At 43.9% G+C, this 18,725-nt stretch overlaps 1 protein-coding gene across 3 annotated transcripts in view; it reads right to left on the bottom strand.

Annotated features, from left to right (window-relative positions):
* The window catches only part of LOC106586375 (serine/threonine-protein phosphatase 6 regulatory ankyrin repeat subunit C), a 31,481-nt gene extending 21,549 nt beyond the window's left edge, over positions 1-9,932 (bottom strand). For 2 of the 3 annotated variants that reach the window (XM_014173588.3, XM_014173587.3), the window contains exons 1-2: positions 9,462-9,930; positions 3,490-3,573 (exon numbers count right to left, since the gene is read on the bottom strand). In XM_014173588.3, coding sequence (XP_014029063.1) covers positions 3,490-3,573; positions 9,462-9,488 — 111 coding nt within the window. In that variant the 5' untranslated portion in view covers positions 9,489-9,930. Of the gene's footprint in view, positions 1-3,489; positions 3,574-9,461 lie in introns of all 3 variants that reach the window. The other variant, XM_014173586.3, reaches the window with a different exon arrangement.
* Between the last annotated feature and the right edge of the window lie 8,793 nt (positions 9,933-18,725).

The raw sequence follows: 18,725 nt of genomic DNA, 5'->3' as shown, positions 1-18,725 counted from the left end.
ATCAACCCATGGAGGTCTGGATTTGGAGTCACACTCAAAATTAAAGTGGAAAACCACACTACAGGCTGATCCAACTTTGATGTAATGTCCTTAAAACAAGTCAAAATGAGGCTCAGTAGTGTGTGTGGCCTCCACGTGCCTGTATGACCTCCCTACAACGCCTGGGCATGCTCCTGATGAGGTGGCGGATGGTCTCCTGAGGGATCTCCTCCCAGACCTGGACTAAAGCATCCGCCAACTCCTGGACAGTCTGTGGTGCAACGTGGCGTTGGTGGATGGAGCGAGACATGATGTCCCAGATGTGCTCAATTGGATTCAGGTCTGGGGAACGGGCGGGCCAGTCCATAGCATCAATGCCTTCCTCTTGCAGGAACTGCTGACACACTCCAGCCACATGAGGTCTAGCATTGTCTTGCATTAGGAGGAACCCAGGGCCAACCGCACCAGCATATGGCCTCACAAGGGGTCTGAGGATCTCATCTCGGTACCTAATGGCAGTCAGGCTACCTCTGGCGAGCACATGGAGGGCTGTGCGGCCCCCCAAAGAAATGCCACCCCACACCATGACTGACCTACCGCCAAACCGGTCATGCTGGAGGATGTTGCAGGCAGCAGAACGTTTTCCACGGCGTCTCCAGACTCTGTCACGTCTGTCACGTGCTCAGTGTGAACCTGCTTTTATCTGTGAAGAGCACAGGGCGCCAGTGGCGAATTTGCCAATCTTGGTGTTCTCTGGCAAATGCCAAACGTCCTGCACGGTGTTGGCCTGTAAGCACAACCCCCACCTGTGGACGTCGGGCCCTCATACCACCCTCATGGAGTCTGTTTCTGACCGTTTGTGGCCTGCTGGAGGTCATTTTGCAGGGCTCTGGGTTGTTGCCCTCCTACGGCCTCCTCCACGTCTCCTGATGTACTGGCCTGTCTCCTGGTAGCACCTCTATGCTCTGGACACTACGCTGACAGACACAGCAAACCTTCTTGCCACACCTCGCATTGATGTGCCATCCTGGATGAGCTGCACTACCTGAGCCACTTGTGTGGGTTGTAGACTCCGTCTCATGCTACCACTAGCGTGAAAGCACCGCCAGCATTCAAAAGTGACCAAAACATCAGCCAGGAAGCATAGGAACTGAGAAGTGGTCTGTGGTCCCCACCTGCAGAACCACTCCTTTATTGGGGGTGTCTTACTAATTGCCTATAATTTCCACCTGTTGTCTATTCCATTTGCACAACAGCATGTGAAATGTATTGTCAATCAGTGTTGCTTCCTAAGTGGACAGTTTGATTTCACAGAAGTGTGATTGACTTGGAGTTACATTGTGTTGTTTAAGTGTTCCCTTTATTTTTTTGAGCAGTGTATATATATATATATATATATATATATACATACATACATACATACATACATACATACATACATACATACATACATACATACATACATACATACATACATACATACATATATATATATAATCTCTGTGTGTACAACATCCAGGAGCACTGGTACAATTTTTTGTCCAGTTTAAACCAACTGAAGGCAGACATTTTGGGCAGAGTTAGGCCAAAGAGCCCAACTCCATCTACAATGTCAAGGGAAACATTTCCAGAGCCCATGGGTATGACAGTTAGCTTGGAGTGGAGTTAGAATTAGCCTAGCACAGAAGGGGCTCTAACAGTTAATATATGTGATGAGCTAAGCTAATGGTTACCGCGCTGTGTCAAAATATCCATTGTCCTGGTGGCCACTGGCCATTTAGCACACAAAACAACCCCTCAAATCCAGCTGGCCTGGCACTCCACTGCCTCTCAAACAAAAAACACATCTAAAAACTGGACACTGGCTAGGTTTCCATCAAATTGGCAACATATTTTCATGCAAATATTCTAAAATACACATAAAAACAATATGTGCATTTTCCCACCAGAGATGTGTTTTCATCAAATTGACTTGTTGCAGATAAAAGGCTGTGTGTGGTGACGGACTGCACATAAAATAACTTGTGCGGTTAAATTCCCATGTACCGGATAAAACATAAGAGGTAAATGGGTTTACATCGCATTTTCAACTCCACTGATGGTTTTATCATAAAACATGTTGCGTTACAGGCTGACTACACCGCTCGCGTCGCAAAATAAATTTAGAAATCTATATTATTCAATTATTGCACCCACTGCTCGCGCACGCCAACGAGCATCTGCGTTGTCAAGGGCTAAAATAGAAGTCAGTTAAAATAGAAGTCAGTTCAATTTGTGACGCAGATCCTGCTGCAAGTCCTGCCTCTCCCATCTCCTCATTGGTTTATAGAAGCAGGTACCCACGTGCCATCTCCTCATTGGTTATACCCACATGGGTGACTGAAAGACAAACAAGGTCAGTGGCGGTAATGCACCTAATTTATGAAAGTTGCCAATCGCAATATAAAGTCAAGAGAAGAAAAAGCCTGGAAGGAGGAGAGATGACTAGAAACGATTCGGTTGGCCGTTTTATGTGTGGATGAATTGTCGGAGTAGAGGACCTTGTGCATTTCAGGTAAAATAACAACTCAATGTTTATATCCCAGGACAAATTAGCTAGCAACAGCAAGCTAGCTAGCTAAATAGGACAAATTAGCTAGCAAGTGCAAGCTAGCTAGCTAAATTGCCATAAATGTTTAATGCTTTTCGACCTGTCCCCAAATTAATATAATTGGTTCAGAGTCTGTTTTGATATTTTAACTTGCGTGTCGTGATCATGTTTGGTGTGGGGGGACAAAATACATTTATGCACGATGGCGCACACGCACAGCCGGTTTGGGTTCAGTGTTATACTGAATAGCGAATTTGCCCACTCTGGTCTTGGCACGTGCACTCCAGCCAACAGCTCGCAGATACAGTATAGCCTACATGATGATATTAATAACGACAAAAGAGCGAGATTCATTTTATTTGTCAAACGGCAGCCAAGAATCGATCATCATGTCACCAGAATAAGACCCTCAATATTTATTGGAAAGAAGTATCAAGCTCATCACTGTGTACTTTCACCACCCTGTGAAGTTCATCATAACTTATTTCATTTGTAGCCTAATAAACTGCATGCTTTCCTGAGTCGTAGTAGGAGGACCAGACAACATATTATCGCGTGACTCCAAGTTTACTTCAATATTATGATTATTACATCAATATTTGCGAATAAAAGCATTTCCACCGCCATTTCTCAACATAATTAATTTTACAGAAACAAAAAGATCACACCTTATCTAGCGTATTTAGTTTTTTCGACATTTGGAAAGTTTACCATCAAATTTGCTGTTTCCATCAGGCCGGTCTTGACATTTTTTATCCGACATGTATTTTAAATCGCAAAAAAAGATTTGCAACCTGGTTACTGACAGCGTTCTTATTGTAGAGCCTCTGATAGCAGCCAACCGCCCACAGGAGACTAAATAACCGGACAGTATCCGTGCTCCGGAGCATGGAAGTACGGTGAATGTCTAGTGGTCTTACCAGAGCGTTGATGTCTTCCGATTTGTAGATAAGCATACGTATCTCCTCAGGGTCTCCATTGAAGATGGCCTGAACCAGCGGAGGCTGAGTTGAAGAGAGAAAGGAGAAGGGGTCAGACTGAAGTCATTCACTAATCCTCCTCTATAGATCCAAGGTCGTTCACCGATCCTACTTAGCCTAATAATAGAACAGTAGAGGAAACCTGTATTGCCCTTGTATGACATTCAAACATCAACACACATGGATACATGTCCAAAACACAAGCGGGGCCAATGCAAGTCTCCCCAAATACTGACCAGGTCTTTCTCCAATATGTGTCTAAACAGTGACCCTACAATCTCAAGATATCAGATTTATCAGCTGTGAGTGTAAACAAGGGAAGAGGGGGAGTGGTCCTTCCCATGGTATAGAATTAGAGCACTGCCAACATCAAATCAAATTGTATTGGCACATACACAAACAGCAAAAAAAGAAATGTCCTCTCACTGTCAACTGTGTTTATTTACAGCAAACTTAACATGTGTAAATATTTGTATGAACATAACAAGATTCAACAACTGAGACCTGAACAAGTTCCACAGACATGTGACTAACAGAAATGGAATAATGTGTCCCTGAACAAAGGGGTGGGTCAAAATCAAAAGTAACAGTCAGTATCTGGTGTGGCCACCAGCTGCATTAAGTAATGCAGTGCATCTCCTCCTCATGGACTGCACCAGATTTGCCAGTTCTTGCTGTGAGATGTTACCCCACTCTTCCACCAAGGCATCTGCAAGTTCCCGGACATTTCTGGGGGGAATGGCCCAAGCCCTCACCCACCGATCCAACAGGTCCCAGATGTGCTCAATGGGATTGAGATCCGGGCTCATTGCTGGCCATGGCAGAACACTGACATTCCTGTCTTGCAGGAAATCACTCACAGAACGAGCAGTATGGCAGGTGGCATTGTCATACTGGAGGGTCATGTCAGGATGAGCCTGCAGGAAGGGTACCACACGAGGGAGGAGGATGTCTTCCCTGTAACACACAGCGTTGAGATTGCCTGCAATGACAACAAGCTCAGTCCGATGATGCTGTGACACACCACCCCAGACCATGACGGACCCTCCACCTCCAAGTTTATTTAGCAGATGTTACTTCGGATGTAGCGAAATGCTTGTAAATGAGCAGCAGTGTGACGCTTCAATCTGTTTTTAAAAAAGCTGGAGAAGTGAGTGACTGAATGAGACTCACTGTAGGCCCACATTTGGTATAGGCCTAGTGCTGTAGTTAAGACTGTGGTGGGTTTTATAAGACAACTGAATGAAGTTATTTACAAAGAGGGATATAAAAGGCCTCAAACTCAACAAGAGAACAGCACAGCAGCATGTAGAGGCCATTATCTTAGTCTAGTGAATGAGGTCACAGTGCCCAAGTACACAGTCTCTCTCTCCCCAACCTAGATTAAGGTCCCAGACATCGCCGGCATGCAGGCACAAATTATCAGTGTCAATCAATACTTGGCCTTAGATCAGCACGCTCAGTCAACTTTCTGAGAGACACAGTGGAAAGGGCTAACTGACTGGCCACGGCATGATGGGGACTGGCCACGGCATGATGGGGACTGGCCACGGCATGATGGGGACTGGCCACGGCATGATGGGGACTGGCCACGGCATGATGGGGACTGGCCACGGCATGATGGGGACTGGCCACGGCATGATGGGGACTGGCCACGGCATGATGGGGACTGGCGATGTTCTAATACTTGTAGGCTGTAGAATAGATTCATTCCTTACACATCCTTCCTTCAATAGGCAAGCAGGAAGGCCCCAAAATGTTGAGATACCCCTACCTACCCCTCCCCTTTGAAAGTCACTAGTCACTGATCTGACCAGGTTTGATTGGTGAAAGCAATGTAATAGAAACTCTGCCTTTCTTTTATCCAAGAACAAACAGATATGTGATTACCCTCAAGGAAGGGAGGAAATAAGGGCGCCCAGTTCTTAAAGTATCCCAACAGGACCTTCCTAGCTCTAAGTCTTTGTGACAGACAAGGGGAGACATGGTTCAGAGGGCGAGACAGACTGGTTCCATATCGATGCTGTTCCTGGGTGCTGCAGAGCAGGCCCTCGTCACGTGATGATGACTGAGCGGGAAATTGTTTCCACAGCTTGTTAGTTAGATACAACATAAAAGTTCATGAAAAGAGACAGGAAGAGGATCGAGTTGGAGCCCTGACTGACTAAGCCCTATGTACTACAGTCAGACCAGACCATGTTGCTGCATCTTGACTTGCTGTCCCTCCACCTCACCGCCTGACTTCCTGTTAAACTCTGTCATCTTCTCAGAATCGACACGCAGAGAGGAAGCCTAGCTAACTCTGCATTTTCAGTTCCGCTTCTAGACCACACACACCCACACTAGCCTACTGATCCTATAATCTGCAAGGACCTGCACAGAAAATGTGTAGGCCTATATGAAACAGCAGGTAGAGAGACAGAGGCGGGCAGGCCACAGCGTAATACCCTACAGCCTCCCCACATCCCAGCTTTCCCATGGTGATCTAAACAACCACAGTGGCCACTGCCAGAGGAGTGTTTTATAGGAATGGGGCTCTCTTCCTTAAGGATTGATTTGGAACGTTTTCCTGCCTTTTCTCACACCCCCACACCCATAATTCATTTCACTCTACTAAGACAGGAAATGCAACTAATAGCAGGATCTGTGTGGCCATGTGGGCGACACAAGTCCCTAAAGAGAATAGTTAGGCTAGATATGGTTCACAATCACACAAGAAGTTGAGGCAAAGAAGAGCTATGCCTTTAAAACAGAGATGAGAGAGCACTTGGCAGCATGTTGCCTTATGTTTTGCTGTCTCTTTCAAGTACTCACACACTCACACACAAACAGCTGGCATCACCTACTGGTCACAAAGCTGGTGTCTGTCACTTTTTGTAATTGCACTGGGGATTTGGGGGACAGTGCTACCAAGTGCTGGGGAGAGGGTAGGTCCTGGCTGAAAGCAAGCAGCCGTCCTGAATGAGGACATTCCCCAAACCCCACACCACCACCACTCCAGGCAAACCAAAGCCTCTAACACTGAGCCCATTGTTGCCACGGCACAGCACACTACCCTCATCCTCCTCCCTCCTCCTGACTCCAAGGGCCAACGAATGTTCTCAAAACTACCCCTTTGTCCAATAGGAGAGTGGCATCTTCCTCGTCTACATTTAGAACAGCCGTAGGGCCAGCCTCTTAAATCAACTAGTCCTGTCTCAAAGAGTCCCAATGGAATCAAGAGCGGTCCCTGGCATTTGACAAAACAAATGGATGTTTCCCCTTCAATCTCTCTATGTTGACCTCATCCTACACAAACTTCCTGCATCTGATAAAAACTCTGTTTTTAATTCTTTAATCTGCAAACAACACACATGCAATCTGGTTCGTCCATGCATGCGCACACTGACACACACACAAAAGCACTTTCTGGACTTTTCTGCGATTGTTCTTCCATAACATAAGGATGGTGAATAATCAGAGCCGCATTGTAATTGGTGCCCGAGGGTACAGAACAAATCTGAATCTCCACTCCCACAGCACAGCTCCAAAATGAAAAGCTGCTGATGCCGATGATGTCCCACTAAAAATGAATTGCAGAATTAAAACCATACTGCGCATGACCGTGTTTCCCTCTCCTTCCCTCACTGTTGGCAGCGCCTCACAGAAAGAGAGAGGGAAAAGATAAGTCTGTCTGAGTGTGCGCGTCCGTCTATGACAGTAAACACACATATATGGGTCGTGTAGGCGTTTCTCCTGTTAAGGAGATATTTCTATCTCAACACGGGAAGCCCAGCAGCATTCAAAACAAGAAGAGGAAAAAAAACAAAGACAATATCTCATGAGCACCCACACACAGATCCCACACACAGATCCCACACACAGATCCCACACACAGATCCCACACACAGAACCCACACACAGAACCCACACACAGAACCCACACACAGAACCCACACACAGAACCCACACACAGATCCCACACACAGATCCCACACACAGATCCCACACACACAGATGCTCACACAGACGTACATGCACACACACGTACACACACATATGAACAACCCATGGGATCAAGTAAGAAGAAAAATGAAGGAAAGGGGAGGGGGATGATAAGACCCAATAACGTCCTGTCCCTTTCCTTTAACACAGAAGAAGGATTACACTGGACACAACCCTCACTGGACAGTACACACACACAGCCGACAGAGCCATACACTTATATAATCTCTCTGAAAACATACACATCCGTCAGGAGGTTCCATATGATTTCAATCACTTTCTGACCGCACCCCTTTTCCTTTTGATTTGAACAGAACCTTCCATACATGTTTGTCCATGGTAGAAGTGGTCAGAAAGTGTATTTTGGACCTGAATACCAGAACAATCAGGAGATAGAGGTGCTCAAAGTTGACTCATTATGCATACGGGCAATTCCATGTTTACGGAACTACACAGACTTTTTCACTTTAAAAACGTATACCAAACAAAAAAACATTGATTTCAAAGTTTCACAAACCATAGAACTCTATGCAAAATTACAACTTTTAAACATTTCAAAAATTTTACAGAAACACATTTATAGGAAGAACTATGCAGATAAAGTTCGATAACAGAATACAACTGAGGGAGACTTTACTGTAATTCTGTTACCAAATGTTGCAGCTGCACAGTTTAAGTTTTAAAAAAAAGTGGTCATTAAGCATAGAGTTCTATGAAGGCCCATTACAGTCAAGCACATGATTTCCTGTGTTGTATATATATTTCCACACTTATAAATTATTATAACACCCTTTTAGCTGGTTGAAAAGTTTTGGTGGGATGGAGTTATGGCCTTCCATGGTGACATCACCATGCAGTAAATTAGTTAAAAGACCAATAAGAAAGAGAATTCCAAACCTCTGTCAATATCAGCTAGTGTTCTGTTTTCCCCTCCCCAATCAGACCACATCCTAACTAAATTCTTGCTTGAAAAATTGCCCGTTGCTAAGAAGCTATTTTTTTTTTAACCATTTTAATTTAAAACAATCACAGTAAGGTACTTAATTGTTACCCCAAAATGATTTGATTTGAGATAAAAACGGCTGCATTAAACCTTTCAATTTTGAAATCAGTGTTTTTTGTTTGACCTCTGTAGATGTCGTCATTATTATCCCCTTGACCCTGTCACTCAGCACCTCTATAACCAAACCAATCAGATATGCCAGTGGTGCCAGAAACATTGCATTGTGGCCAATGGCTGTAAAAAATATTCTATATGCTCCCAGGCGCTGATGGTGAAGTTTAAAGTGACACAAGTAGGCAATTTCTCTCAAAAGCCTACTCTTCTTGCTGTATATAATTTAGGAGGAAGAAAGAAATGGGGAACTTGATAACGCAAGCCCAAAATGCAGAACACAGTCTTTTGAAAAAAAAATGGAGCGAGTTAAAAGTAGCCATAAAGAGAGTAGCAAGTATCAACTTGAAATAACTTGAAATATCATAAACTGGCGCAGACAGCAACATTATCATTAGAGACGATTAAGGAATTCACAGCTGAATTCCGATGGCGGTGATACAGACAGGGTACAGATTCTTAAGCAGAAGAGCAAGCAGGAAGTCACCCCGAATCCGTTGTCCTAATTTTAAAAAGGTGACCGGAACAAAGAACTAAAGAAATGCTACAAATGCATCTATAAAATGCGAGATGCCAAGCACACCTCGCTCGCGTAGCGGACCACATCTGTTCCTTATAGGCACCAGAAAATCAATTTCCTCTCGCTTGCATGCGATGCATAAGAATAATTTCTCAAATACAACGTTTCCAAACATTCTGCTTGCCCGGGACTTACTTGGGCATTTCTTTATCAATAGAGTAACCACAATGGTAAAGCCTATAGACCATCTATGAAAAACTAAATATAAATTATTAGTCGAATTGGCATAGCTACCTGCTCGACGAGTTTTAGAACAGCCATAATAATCTCGGTCAGCTTGGTCCGCACATCAACACACTCCCTCAAACATCAGATCATGCAATTGTCTTGGAACAATATTTCAGTTCGAAAAAAGCCGTTTTTTCCTTTATCGCCCTTGTTTGGATGCAGCAGTCAGGGAAGTAAATAATGTTCGTTTTCTCATGCAACGCAGATCCTCGGTCAGGGCCCGGGCTGTATCACGGCCCCATGGCCAGCTCCACTGACGCTATCTGCGGCGAAGGTGAGTCGAGGCAACCGCCGCCACAGTGCGCAGAAGAAGGAAAAGCTTATCCGACTAATGTAAACAATCTGCATTTACTGCTTCTGCACTGAGGACTTTTTCTCTAAATCGCCACACACTCCCTCTCTCTCACTTTGCAGCTCCGGAAATATTCCTATGTACTGTATGTAAAACGGGTGAACAGAGATTGCACACAGGAAGTTCCAGCCTCTCGCTCTCTCCTCCACTCAGATGCAGAATTTGAGGAGAGTCATCGCCGATTGTCAGCAGCAACTCTCGGTAGATCTCTCCCTCTTCTCCCCTCCAGTGGCTAGAATAGGAAAAACAACTATTCTGAGTTATGGGAGAGAGAGTTTTTATTTTTATATTGAACCTTTATTTCACTAGGCAAGTCAGTTAAGAACAAATTCTTATTTTACAATGACAACCTACACCGGCCAAACCCTCCAGTAACCCGGAAAACGCTGGGCCAGTTGTGCACTGGGACTCCCGATCACGGCCGGTTGTGATTCAGCCCACGATCGAACCAAGGATCGAACCAGGGTCTGTAGTGACGCCTCTAGTACAGAGGCAGTGCCTTAAACCGCTGCGCCACTAGGGAGCCTAAAATTGTAAATTGCTTTGGTAATGTTCAGTGGCCTACAGCTAGCTACACTACAGGTGAACTACCAAGAAAGAGTTACTTGGATCATCACGCTATAGCGACTCCTTGTGCCTGCAGGGATTAATTGAAAAACCCTTTAAAAGGGTTATTCTAAGAACTTATAGGGGTTCCCCCACAGTTTAAATTTGAAGATACTCCAGGAACCTTTTCTTTTTAAAGTGTAAGACCTCTATTCCAGGCGGTGTCAGAGGAAGAGCCAACAAATGTTCAAAGACTCCAGCCACCCAAGCCACAGACTGTTCTCTCTGCTACCGCACGGCAAGCAGTACCAATGCACCAAGTCTGGAGCCAACACGACCCTGAATAGCTTCAACCCCCAAGCCATAAGACTTCTAAACAAGACTGCTAAATACTGTAATCAAATGGCTACCCGGACTACCTGCATTGACCCTATGCACACTCACTGGACTCTATACAGACACACACACACACACACACACACACACACACACACACACACACACACACACACACACTTGCAAAAGTATTCACCCCCTTGGCATTTTTCCTATTTTGTTGTCTTACAACCTGTAATTAAAATAGTTTTGGGGGGAGTTTGTATCATTCGATTTAACAACATGCCTACCACTTTGAAGATGCAACATATGTTTTAAACAAACAATAAGACAAAAAAGCTGAAAACTTGAGCGTGCATAACTATTCACCCCCCAAAGTCAATACTTTGTAGAGCCACCTTTTGTAGCAATTACAGCTTCAAGTCTCTTGGGGTATGTCTCTATAAGCTTGGCACATTTAGCCACTGGAATGTTTGCCCATTCTTCAAGGAAAAACTTCTCCAGCTCCTTCAAGTTGGATGGGTTCCGCTGGTGTACAGCAATCTTTAAGTCATACCACAGATTCTCAATTGGATTTAGGTCTGGGCTTTGACTAGGCCATCCCAAGACATTTAAATGTTTTCCCCTTAATCCACTCGAGTGTATGCTTAGGGCCATTGTCCTGCTGGACGGTGAACCTCCGTCCCAGTCTCAAATCTCTTGAAGACTGAAACAGGTTTCCCTCAAGAATTTCCCTGTATTTAGCACCATCCAGCATTCCTTCAATTCTGACCAGTTTCCCAGTCCCTGCCGATGAAAAACATCCCCACAGCATGATGCTGCCACCACGTTTCACTGTGGGGATGATGTTCTCGGGGTGATGAGAGGTGTTGGATTTGCGCCAGACATAGCGTTTTCCTTGATGGCCAAAAAGTAAAATTTTAGTCTCATCTGACCAGAGTACCTTCTTCCATATGTTTGGGGAGTCTCCCACATGCCTTTTGGCGAACACCAAACATGTTTGCTTTTTTTCTGGCCACTCTTCCATAAAGCCCAGCTCTGTAGAGTGTACGGCTTAAAGTGGTCCTATGGACAGATACTCCAATCTCCACTGTGGAGCTTTGCAGCTCCTTCAGGGTTATCTTTGGTGTCTTTGTTGCCTCTCTGATTAATGCCCTCCTTGCCTGGTCTGTGAGTTTTGGTGGGCGGCCCTCTCTTGGCAGATTTGTTGTGGTGCCATATTCTTTCCATTTTTTAATAATGGATTTAATGGTGCTCCGTGGGATGTTGAAAGTTTATGATATTTTTTTATAACCCAACCCTGATCTGTACTTCTCCACAACTTTGTCCCTGACCTGTTTGGAGAGCTCCTTGGTACCACTTGCTTGGTGGTGCCTCTTGCTTAATGGTGTTGCAGACTCTGGGGCCTTTCAGAACAGGTGTATATATATACTGAGATCATGTGACAGATCATATGACACTTAGATTGCACACCGGTGGACTTTATTTAGCTAATTATGTGACTTCTGAAGGTAATTGCACCAGATCTTATTTAGGGGCTTCATAGCAAAGGGGGTGAATACATATGCACTCACCACTTTTCCGTTTGTAATTTTTTCAAATTTTTTGAAACAAGTAATTTTTTTCACTTCACCAATTTGAACTATTTTGTGTATGTCCATTACATGAAATCCAAATAAAAATCCATTTAAATTACAGGTTGTAATGCAACAAAACAGGAAAAACGCCAAGGGGGATGAATACGTACTTTTGCAAGGCACTGTACATGCCTACTGACGCCACACACACAAACACTTTCACACTTACCACATATGCTGCGGCTACTGTCTATTATCTATCCTGTTGCCTAGTCACTGTATCTCAACCTATATGTACACTGAACAAAAATATAAATGAGCTGAAATAAAAAAGGCCAGAAATTTTCCATACGCACAAAAAGCTTATTGTCAACATCCCTGTTAGTGAGCATTTCTCCTTTGCCAAGATAATCCATCCACCTGACAGGTGTGGCATATCAAGAAGCTGATTAAACTGCATGGTCATTACACAGGTGCACCTTGTACTGGGGACAAATACAACACAATGCCACAGATGTCTCATGTTTTGAGGGAGCGTGGAATTGGCATGCCGACTGCAGGAATGTCCACCAAGCCTGTTGCCAAAGAATTAAATGTTAATTTCTCTGCCATAAGCCGCATCCAACGTCGTTTTAGAGAATTTGGCAGTGCGTCCAACCGCAGACAGCTTGTATGGCGTCGTGTGGGTGAGGGGTTTAAGTCAACGTTGTGAACAGAGTGCCCCATGGTGGTGGTGGGGTTATGGTATGGTGCAGGCATAAGCTACGGACAACGAACACAATTGCATTTTATCAACAATTTCAATGGACACAGAGAAAACGTGATGAGATCCTGAGGCCCATTGTCGTGCCATTCATCCGCCGCCATCACCTCATGTTTCAGCATGATAATGCGTGACCCCATGTCACAAGGCTCTGTACACAATTCCTGGAAGCTGAAAATGTCCCAGTTCTTCCATGGCATGCATACTCACAGATGTGTCACTGATTGAGCATGTTTGGGATGCTCTGGATTGACGTGTATGACAGCGTGTTCCAGGTCCCGCCAATATCGAGAAACTTTGCACAGCCATTGAAGAGGACAACATTCCACAGGCCACAATCAACAGCCTGATCAACTCTATGCAAAGGTGTTGCGCTGCATGAGGCAAATGGTGGTCACACCAGATACTGGCTGGTTTTCTGATCTACAGCCCTACATTTTTTAAAGGTATTTGTGACCAACAGATGCATATCTGTATTCCCAGTCTTTTGAAATCCATAGATTAGGGCCTAATGCATTTATTTCAATTGACTAATTTCCTTATGAACTGTAACTCAGTAAAATCTTTGAAATTGTTGCATGTTGCATCCATATTTTTGTTCAGTATACAATACATAGCTACCTCAATTACCTCGTACACCTGCACATTGACTCGGTACTGGTACTCCCTTTATATAGCCATGTTATTTTTACTAGTTATTTTGATTTGTTTTTCACTATATTTATTCCTCATGTCAATATTTCTATTTGTTTTTATCTTTAACTCTGCATTGTTGAAAATGGATCCATAAGTAAGCATTTCACTGTTAGTCTACACCTGTTTTCTACAAAGCATGTCACAAATACAATTTGATTTAATGATTTTTTTAACAAACAGGTTTGTTTCTTATCATCAATCTGAAATGCTCTTGTCCTTATGCCTTAATCTCTGTGTACAGTATCAAGAGATGTTTACTGTTGCCTATCTCTCTCTCTCAACACACACACACCACCTTTTGTGCAGTCAGCAGGTAGGATACTGCATGTGTTCAGGAAGATGCATTCCTGAGTCTATTGTGTTTTGGAGACCAAACAGGAAATGTCTCAGTCATTACCATACCTAATTCTGGATTGTTAGAGAGAATCAAATAACTCTTTATATGGATACACGAGAATGAACATTTGGCACAGAACTATGGAGCACAAATGTAGCTTGTCCACTACAGTCTATTATTGTTGGGGTTACTGTTCTCTCCTGCATCTCTGATCTATTTCCTGTTGACAAAATCATAAAACCCACCTCCATCCCTAAACTAGTAGCCAGCCAGCCACACCACACCAGTCACACCAACCAACGACTACACTAAACCCTTCAGGGGACATCTGACCTGGCAAAGGCCCCACTAGTACAAAGTCGTGACTAAATGTCCCCACCCCCTGCCATGGTCGCCAGAATGGCTGACTTTTGCCTTGAGGGAGAGAATCAAACTCTTCCTTCGTACATCTTCCTAATTTATGGTGCCATATCAAGTCGAATTCTCGAAAGCGAGCATGATTCACATTACTGATACACACTATTACTACTCGCTCCAGGGCCTCTTTCTCATCTCCCTCATCCCCCCTACTACCTCCCTACAATGGAAACCCTCCCCCGCCACTTATATCTTTACACTTCAGCAGTATCCCCCCCTTTCACCACTCTGCATAGAGACCCATGCATGCGCTGCCTTTGACCCAGTTTCCAGGCAGACTCAGACTCCACCAAGCTCATTGCTCACTCAGCTCTATGATATAGTCTGAGTCTCTTGAGGACAGTGTGTGTGTTGAGAGAGCTGAGCTCTGAGTTCCTCTTATCAGGGCTGAATAGGAGACTGCCTGGGTGTCTGTCTGGGCGCTGGTTGCCCAGTTCAAGGACCACACTATGAAAGATTTGGAGCTCTTCCTTGGTGATAGGTTGACTATAGCCATGTTATGACATGGGGACAGGACTATGTCCACTGCCTCGCTTCACTGGCCTTAACCCACACGATGAGCAGCAGATGTACCACTGATCTATTATGAAGGATGGTGCCTTTGCACCTTCTTGCATGACATCATCAGACCTTTAGAGCTGTTCTGTTAATAATATCCTGTTAGGGATAGGGGGCAGTATTTTCACGTTCGGATGAAAAGCGTGCCCAGAGTAAACTGCCTGCTACTCGTGCCCAGAGTCAAATATTTTCATTTTATTAGTAGATTTGGATAGAAAACACTGAAGTTTCTAAAACTGTTTGAATTATGTCTGTGAGTATAACAGAACTCATATGGCTGGCAAAAACCTGAGAAAAATCCAACCAGGAAGTGGGAAGTGGGCTTGTAGTTTTTCTTTCTAATCCCTATCGAAACTACAGTGTCTGTGGGGTCACATTGTACTTCCTAAGGCTTCCATTGGCTGTCAACAGCCTTTAGAAACTTGTTTCATCCGTCTACTGTTACTGGACAGAGAATAGGAGCTCAGTCAATCAGTGGACTGCCTGGGAGCAGTGAGTTGTTTACTGCGCGGGCACGTTGGTACGCCGCTCCTTTTTCTTCTGTAATGAATACGCTATTGTCTGTTTGGAATATTATCAATGTTTTATGTTAAAAAGACCCTAAGGTTTGATTGTAAACATTGTTTGACATGTTTCTAAGAACGGTAATGGAACTTTTTGACTTTTTGTCTCTGGTTTTACGCTCGTGCATTTTGCCTTTGGATAGTGATCTGAACGCGCGAACAAAAGGAGGTATTTGGACATAAATATGGAGTATTTCAAACAAAAATAACATTTCTTGTGGGAGTCCTGGGAGTGCATTCCGACGAAGATCAGCAAAGGTAAGGGAAGATTTATAATATTAATTCTGATTTTAGTTGACTCCAGAACTTGGCGGGTAACTGTATAGCTTGCTTTGATGGCTGAGCTCTGTACTCAGAATATTGAACAATGTGCTTTCGCCGTAAAGCTATTTTGAAATCTGACACAGCGGTTGCATTAAGGAGAAGTGTATCTATAATTCTTTCAATAACTGTTGTAAATTTTATCAACGTTTATGATGAGTATTTTTGTAAATTGATGTGCTCATTCACCGGATGTTTTGGTGGCAATACATTTTCTGAACATCACGTGCCAATGTAAAATGGGGTTTTTGGATATAAATACAGTGGGGGAAAAAAGTATTTGATCCCCTGCTGATTCTGTACGTTTGCCCACTGACAAAGAAAGGATCAGTCTATAATTTTAATGGTAGGTTTATTTGAACAGTGAGAGACAGAATAACAACAAAAATATCCAGAAGAACGCATGTCAGAAATGTTATAAATTGATTTGCATTTTAATGAGGGAAATAAGTATTTGACCCCCTCTCAATCAGAAAGATTTCTGGCTCCCAGGTGTCTTTTATACAGGTAACGAGCTGAGATTAGGAGCACACTCTTAAAGGAAGTGCTCCTAACCACAGCTTGTTACCTGTAAAAAAGACACCTGTCCACAGAAGCAATCAATCAATCAGATTCCAAACTCTCCACCATGGCCAAGACCAAAGAGCTCTCCAAGGATGTCAGGGACAAGATTGTAGACCTACACAAGGCTGGAATGGGCTACAAGACCATCGCCAAGCAGCTTGGTGAGAAGGTGACAACATTTGGTGCGATTATTCGCAAATGGAAGAAACACAAAAGAACTGTCAATATCCCTCGGCCTGGGGCTCCATGCAAGATCTCACCTCGTGGAGTTGCAATGATCATGAGAACGGTGAGGAATCAGCCCAGAACTACACGGGAGGATCTTGTCAATGATCTCAAGGCAGCTGGGACCATAGTCACCAAGAAAACAATTGTTAACACACTACGCCGTGAAGGACTGAAATCCTGCAGCGCCCGCAAGGTCCCCCTGCTCAAGAATACATATACATGCCCGTCTGAAGTTTGCCAATGAACATCTGAATGACTCAGAGGACAACTGGTGAAAGTGTTGTGGTCAGATGAGACCAAAATGGAGCTCTTTGACATCAACTCAACTCGCCGTGTTTGGAGGAGGAGGAATGCTGCCTATGACCCCAAGAACACCATCCCCACCGTCAAACATGGAGGTGGAAACATTATGCTTTGGGGGTGTTTTTCTGCTAAGGGGACAGGACAACTTCACCGCATCAAAGGGATGATGGACGGGGTCATGTACCGTCAAATCTTGGGTGAGAACCTCCTTCCCTCAGCCAGGGCATTGAAAATGGGTCGTGGATGGGTATTCCAGCTTGACAATGACCCAAAACACACTGCCAAGGCAACAAAGGAGTGGCTCAAGAAGAAGCACATTAAGGTCCTGGAGTGGCCTAGCCAGTCTCCAGACCTTAATCCCATAGAAAATCTGTTGATGGAGCTGAAGGTTCGAGTTGCCAAACGTCAGCCTCGAAACCTTAATGACTTGGAGAAGATCTGCAAAGAGGAGTGGGACAAAATCCCTCCTGAGATGTGTGCAAACCTGGTGGCCAACTACAAGAAACATCTGACCTCTGTGATTGCCAACAAGGGTTTTGCCACCAAGTACTAAGCCATGTTTTGCAGAGGGGTCAAATACTTATTTCCCTCATTAAAATGCAAATCATTTTATAACATTTTTGACATGCGTTTTTCTGGATTTTTTTGTTGTTATTCTGTCTCTCACTGTTCAAATAAACCTACCATTAAAATGATACTGATCATTTCTTTGTAAGTGGGCAAATGTACAAAATCAGCAGGGGATCAAATACTTTTCCCTCCACTGTATGAACTTTATCTAACAAAACATACATGTATTGTCTAACATTGAGTCCTGGGAGTGTCATCTGATGAAGATCGTCAAAGGTTAGTGATTAATGTTAGCTGTATTTCTGGTTTTTGTGACGCCTCTCCTTGCTTGGAAAATGGCTGTGGTTTTTCTTGTGAAGTTGATGTCCTAACATAATCTAATGTTTTGCTTTCGCCGTAAAGCCTTTTTGAAATCGGACACTGTGGTTGGATTAGGGAGTATCTTAAATCTTTAAAATGGTGTATAATAGTTGTATGTTTGAGAAAATTGAATTATGAGATTTTTGCTGTTTTGTATTTCGCGCCCTGCTATTACATTGGCTGTTGGCTAGGGGTTCCACTAGCGGAACTCCTGTCCATAACAGGTTTTAACAGATACATGAGTAAGTGTTGCTTCTGGCATAAACCTGAGGGTGTCCCACAAACATGTAGGGCCTGTTTCCTGGACAGATTAAGTAGTCCTGAACTAAAAAGCATGGTTAATAGAAATTCTCAATTGAAAGTGCTTTTTAGTACAAATATGGTGTCAGCAGTCTTTACCTATAGGCCAATAGGGGCCTTGCCCTTGATTCTCTCCCACCCACTGACAGTAGCCCAAACACACATCCTTTCCCAGAATCCCCATATAGCCTTAGAGGCACACAAGCATTCGTTTCCACGTCAAAACCACAGGGCTAGCTACACGGAGCACTCCTTCTCCTTGGTCTGTTATGTCTCAGCAGGATGACAGGGCCTGATAAGGGAACAAAAGGCATTATAGAGGGTTGATGTTTCCCTTTATAAACATTTCTGAACAAACTGTAGCCTTTGTAATGTAATCTTGTGGCATTTCTGGGTGAAATATAGCTAATTTGGTATGGTCGATGATCTACGCCAGCTTGTGTACATTTAACTGCAATAAAAAAAACAATCATTACTCT

This window comes from Salmo salar, chromosome 25 (assembly GCF_965601325.2).
Source record: "Salmo salar chromosome 25, fSalSal1, whole genome shotgun sequence".
NCBI classification, from domain to species: Eukaryota; Metazoa; Chordata; class Actinopteri; order Salmoniformes; family Salmonidae; genus Salmo; species Salmo salar.
The sequence above is the reverse complement of the archived record's forward strand: the minus strand, read 5'-3'. Positions and strand labels throughout refer to the sequence as shown.